General features: G+C 34.7%; 1 protein-coding gene across 1 annotated transcript; it reads left to right on the top strand.

Moving 5' to 3' along the window:
- The first annotated feature begins 2,258 nt into the window (after window positions 1-2,258).
- LOC102627430 (cytochrome P450 78A7) lies at window positions 2,259-4,664 on the top strand. Its single transcript, XM_006493769.4, has 2 exons — window positions 2,259-3,711; window positions 3,843-4,664. The coding sequence occupies exons 1-2, from the start codon at window positions 2,713-2,715 to the stop codon at window positions 4,437-4,439; spliced, it is 1,596 nt and encodes a 531-aa protein (XP_006493832.1). The 5' UTR covers window positions 2,259-2,712; the 3' UTR covers window positions 4,440-4,664.
- The last annotated feature ends 1,672 nt before the right edge of the window (window positions 4,665-6,336 follow it).

The raw sequence follows: 6,336 nt of genomic DNA on the forward strand, positions 1-6,336 counted from the left end.
TCAAATATAGAATTTTTGTTAAAAAAATCTTAATTTTCAATAATTATGAATGAATAATAATAGGGAGATACATTAAAATTAGGTTTTCTTTTTAACAAATAAATGCAAAAAAATTAGGGCCTCCTTAAAATTTGAGGCCCTAGGCGACTGCCTAGTGCTAAAGCCATCTCTGCTTGTATAATGAAAAATTTAAAATATCATTACTATTTTATCAAAATTATTATTTAAAAGTTATATTCACTACACACTATTTTTTATTTAATAATTACATTTTTTTTCACAATAACTGCTGCTTGGGCTTATGTAACCTTACAAGTATTGTGACAAGATATTTATGTAGTAGGCAAATCAATCTCTTGAAACGAATGGTTTCTATTGATTGACGATTATAATCAGCATATATGTAACATGTTTGGTACCGTCAATAATCAAGATCATTAGATATCTAAAGAAACCAAGGCTGACTTCTAAGGTTTAATGGTATGATTTAGTCTGAGATAATCAAAAGGCTACTCTTACGATTTTCAAATTTATTTTTTTTCTGATTAATTTCAATATGAATCTCGGTATTCATTAAAAAAAAAAAAAGAATCAAACTGATGAATGAAAAATAAATTTGGGCATATATTACTAAAAGAAAATCAAGTTGATAAAAGAAAATGAAATAAGAAAGAAATAAAGTAATAAAGTAATTAAAAAAACCATATATGTCCATAAATTTTGAGGACATTTTACCAAACAACATCCATAGATGACAAATACTGGCTGAAAAAATATTTAGTACTCGTCGTTATGTACATTAGGAGACAATATCCAACATCATTATGAATGAAAATTTTCACATGATTTAAACCTTAATTTATAGGAGAAAAAAATATTGCTTCATTATAGTGATAATCTATCTTTCACTAATAATAACAACAACGACGACGACCAAAACAACAACAATGACAACAATAACAACGATAACTATAATAAATAATTCTTTAGTGAAGACATTTTCATTTTACTAAAATGAGGATGTGAGTAAAATATTAAAAAAATATATAGATTTCAATATATTAGAAACAATGTTTTTTATCTATTAGTATATTAAAAGACTTTTGTATCTTACATGATCATATAATATACATGATTCTTCTACAACTGTTGGATGAAAATCTAACGATTGTGGAAATAACATGATTTTATTATTTTATATTTTTACAACGGTTAGATTTTTATTAAACGAATGTAGAAGAATCATGTATCTTACATAATTATGTAAGATAATAATTCCCATATTAAAATATGTGTTTTTATAAATTTTAGGGATAATGATTATATATATAAAATTTTTCAAGCATTGGCAATTTGGCATTAAGTGTGTCGTACTTTTGTACTTAAATGTTGAGATACTGGATAGGTTGGGAGGTTCCACTATTCAATCTTTTATCGTCCTCCTCCCTCTGAACACAAAGAACCAAAAATTTCTTGTCTGCGCCCTCAGAACAATAAATGCACGACACACTTTTGTTTTACTTCCCCTTAAAGATTTCTATATTTGTATTCAGATGCGAGTCGATCTTTTAAGTTAGCAGTCAAAGAGGCCCTGTAAAGACAGCTGTGGAAGCACCAGATATTGTTTCCCCTGCAAAATCCATTGAATTTCATCAATGTTGGCTAAAATCAAATGAACTTGACTTTATCTCCGTATGGGTTTCGCTGTTGATACCCTGTACATATTTTCACTTTTGTTTTCTATTTCTAAATCAACCATCCATATACCTTTTCTTTTCTTTTCCTCTTTTTTCCTCCCTTTTTCAGTTAAACCCAGTTAGTACAAAGAAAATTTTATCTTCTTTCCGATCATTTTCATAATCTCGGATCATTAAAAAGTAACATAAAATGGCATGTCATCTCTAGGGCTTGGTCAAGAGATTTTTTTAACGGCTTTATTTGATTAACCACTTTGAGTTAAAATTTTAAAAGGTATACGATGTTAAATAATCAATTTGAATGACATACACAAATCTTAGAAAAAGGATTACGTGAACTTAACATAAATTTAACAGGTTTTTTATTAACAAAATAAGTAGAACACATACTACAATTCCACCGATAGACGTAATAAGAAGTTTGTCATGATCTACCTTGACGTAGTTTATATAAAGCTTAGTCCAAAAATCTACCTCAGAAAAAGGACGGAGAGGTAAATACTTGTAAACTCTGCAACCCTTATTAAAAAATAATGGAAATAAGAAGCATTCGACCACTAAAATAACGAAGTAGTCAAAACATCTGGAACGTTATACGACAAGTTTTGAGTATAACGGTTGTTTGGCATGAAACAGCATTATTCACCAGTCGAGTTAATTTTCAAACCCCGTCACATTTCTTCATGCGTTTTATTTCATCGAACACCAATTAAGCGTTACTCTTCTAATCATCATTTTCCCTTTCAAATAAAAAATCTCATTAATTCAATGCTCTCACTTCAATATCATAACGCTCCCATGAGGCGCGCGCACACAATATAACTCTCTCGGTCATTCATGCAAACCGCCCGCCGCTCTCCTCTCTCCACTTGAAGCCTTCTTAAACTCACTGTATAAATACACTCAACTTCCCTCCTGCTATCATTCACTCACTCACACTCTTATCAAGAAAAGAAAAAAAACAAAAAGAAACTCAACTACTCATTCCTCTGCAAGTTAAACAATATTTAATAACATGGAGTTAGGGTTTATCGATAGAGAAAAATCTTTGTGGGTTTTCACTCTCTTTGGTTCTCTTGCTCAACAAAATCTTTTTGATTCGTATAGTTTGTTGTCACTCTTTTTAGCTTTGGTTTTGCTTTATCTACTCACTTGGGCTTTCTCCACCGGCGGCGGAGTCGCGTGGCAGAACGGGAGAAACCAGAGAGGCTCCGTCGCGATCCCGGGACCAAAGGGTGTTCCGTTATTTGGCAGCTTGTTCACTCTGAGCCGCGGCTTGGCTCATCGGACGTTAGCAGCCATGGCTTGGAGCCGAGGGAACACTCAGCTGATGGCCTTCAGCCTCGGCGGCTCGACTCCCGCTGTGGTCGCCTCCGACCCTTACACTGCCAAAGAAATCTTGACGTCGCCCCACTTCGCTGACCGTCCGATCAAGCAGTCAGCTGAGTGCCTGATGTTCAGCCGGGCAATAGGCTTCGCTCCCAACGGGACTTACTGGCGACTCTTGCGCAGAATTGCTTCGTCTCACCTTTTCTCTCCCCGGCGCATTTTAGCCCACGAACCCGGCCGCCACCTAGACTGCGCTGTCATGCTACACAACATTGCAAACGAACAGAAACATAACGGTTTTGTCTCTTTAAGGAAACACCTCCAGTTGGCTGCCTTGAACAACATCATGGGAAGTGTGTTCGGCGTCAGATACGATATTGACCGCGATAGCAAATCGCTTCAAGAGCTCACCGAAATGGTAAGGGAAGGTTTTGAGTTATTGGGGGCATTTAATTGGTCAGATTATTTGCCATGGATGAGTTTGTTTTACTATCCGTTTCGTATCCACGAACGTTGCTTGAAGCTCGTCCCCCGAGTCAAGAACTTCGTAAGAGGCATCATCGAAGAACACAGACGGCTCAAAAACTCGACGAAATTGGGTGATAATGCTGATTTTGTCGATGTTTTGCTCTCCTTGGAAGGTGAAGAAAAGCTAAGTGATGATGACATGATTGCTGTCTTGTGGGTATGTTACGTTCAAAGTTGTTGCCTGTTGGTAGTTAAGTTTAAGATTTTGAAATATTTTATACTTGTGAGATAGTAAGACAAAAAAGAAGGAGCTAAGTGATAATAACCTGTTATTGATTTTTGTTACAGGAAATGATATTTAGAGGAACTGATACAACAGCTCTGTTAACTGAGTGGATTATGGCTGAGTTGGTGCTGAACCAAAAAGTACAAGCCAAGCTGCACGCTGAGCTCCAAACTGTTAACAGCAAAATTACAGATGCTGACGTGGCAAGACTACCCTACTTACAGGCGGTCGTCAAAGAAGCTCTTCGCGTCCACCCACCCGGGCCACTCCTGTCGTGGGCCCGGCTCTCCACATCAGACGTCCAGCTCAGCAACGGGATGCTGATACCGGCCAACACCACTGCTATGGTCAACATGTGGGCCATCACCCACGACTCTCAGGTGTGGGAGGATCCACACGTGTTCAAGCCCGAGAGGTTCTTGGAAGCTGACGTCGATGTCAGGGGCGGGGACCTCCGGCTCGCGCCTTTCGGGGCGGGCCGTAGGGTTTGCCCTGGAAAGAACCTGGGACTAGCCACTGTGAGCCTTTGGGTGGCTCAATTGGTTAAAGTTTACATCTGGGTTCCAGACGTGGCTAGCCCAGCTGATTTAAGTGAGGTGTTGAAGCTATCGTGCGAGATGAAGAATCCTCTACGTGCTGTGGCTGTGGATAGGAATTAAATTTTGGGGTTACTATTATTTTTAGAGTCTAGGGTTTTTGAAATATTAGGTTTCTGGTTAATGGTGCATATTGCTGTTATTATTATTATTATTTGATTAGGGTTTTTTTTTTTCTCTAAGGATATGTACGTACAATATGAATATTGTATATCTGCAGCCAGCTATAACGTTTTTAAAGGTGTTGATTTTTGTTCTGAAAAATTAAATGGTATCATATGTTTAATTTGGGTTGAAAATTTTTGGATTTTTGGAATTTAGGCGTATTTGTTTTGTCTTGTTTATATATCAGATAAATCCTAGTTTAAATTATTATTTTGTTTTTGGCGACATATGATGTTGATTGGTTGTTATTAAATATTAAATAAATAAAAACATGCACACGTAACTTAGAAGTTTCAAGCTTGGATATTGCCCAAAAGTCGTTATTCAAATGAAGATCATAAATGTTTATGCAATGATCTGTAAATAAAGAATGCTTTAGTTGAATTCAAGACTAATAATTTTGAGATTTCTAAATCTATAAACTGATCATGTGTTAATATTAATTATTAATTCATGTTTTATCACACCGTTTCTTGAATTTGTTTTTTTTAATTTATTGGGTGCTTGCCAATTGCATGTCATGGTAGAATATTCAATAATGCCATATGAGGTAGACAAGAAAGTAAAGCTCCAAAGTCTAAATGGTTGCATCAACGGCCAGATGGTTTTGATGGTTTGAGAATATATTGAATCTCCCGTTACAAATAATTTTACTGAGTTAACATTATGTTGCCATTTCTTTTATCAACCATTTTATATGTGGTCAGTTCCGTTGAATTTCCGGCAAACACAAAATCATTATTTTGTGACTTTTTTCAATCATGACTATATAATTAACGATGTGATGATAAAAAAATTCAGTTTCATGTCATGTTATTATTATTATTTTCTATTTTATGAATTTATTGAGTATGGTTTGATGCCGATAATAGGACACGGTTGCATAGTGCTGGGAGTTTAAGTTGACATGTCACATGCGTATTCATGTTGAATCTTGCTCGTTTTGTGTCGTTGGTATAGAAGGTAGCTCAAAAGCCGAGAATTATTTGTCTTTTATGCGTCACTTAAGTTATGGAATATTTACATGCAAGCCAGACTTAGTCTTTTATTTATATTATAATTGTGATTTAATTTTTTTTAAAGTTAAATTAAGAAAGTAGACATTTTGTATTATAAATAGAGAGGTCTTATAATTATTTTCATAATTCTGATTCAATAATTCAATAAAATTCCTCTTTTATAATTTCCTCTGAAATTATCATTAAAAATCTTAATTAGAACGAGATTTAATCATGCTTCGATTAGAACGATATCTGATTTTCCTATCCTATCAATTACCTTCATTCCATTAGGTTTATCATGCAAGATATAGATATTTAATGTCTATGATGTGGCATGCGTTTTCAATATCTTGTCGATGTAAGATAATGATATTTACATGCAGGATAGCGATCGATGTATTATGTCGTTGTCTCTACCATATATGTTGGATGTGTTTTCGATATTCTATCATGTGATCTTTACAGTTGCACGTCGTCTCTACCATATATATATATGTTGCATGTGTTTTCGATATTAATTCTATCTTGGGATATTTACATGTGCATGTGTTTTCAATATTTTGTTGTACCATGTTGCGTGCATTTTTCAATATTCTATCGTTGATGTGAGATACTGATGTACAGGTTGGTTTATATTTTTCGTAACACCTTCGTCAGTGCAGGCCCCCTTTTTTTTTTTTTTTTTAAATAAAAGCCTACTAACTTAATTCAACTTAAAAAAGTTAGCTCAATAATTGAGAATTACTCAAATTTTATATATTTAAACCAAGTTTGATATTCAATCCACGTGAGAT

Source organism: Citrus sinensis, chromosome 7 (assembly GCF_022201045.2).
Source record: "Citrus sinensis cultivar Valencia sweet orange chromosome 7, DVS_A1.0, whole genome shotgun sequence".
Lineage (NCBI taxonomy): Eukaryota > Viridiplantae > Streptophyta > Magnoliopsida > Sapindales > Rutaceae > Citrus > Citrus sinensis.

Excerpts from the sequence above, each read along its gene's own strand:
- LOC102627430 (XM_006493769.4), top strand. The coding sequence starts at position 2,713 with ATGGAGTTAGGGTTTATCGATAGAGAAAAATCTTTGTGGGTTTTCACT. Across the intron at positions 3,712-3,842 it reads ACATGATTGCTGTCTTGTGG|GAAATGATATTTAGAGGAAC; the intron begins GTATGTTACGTT and ends TTTTTGTTACAG.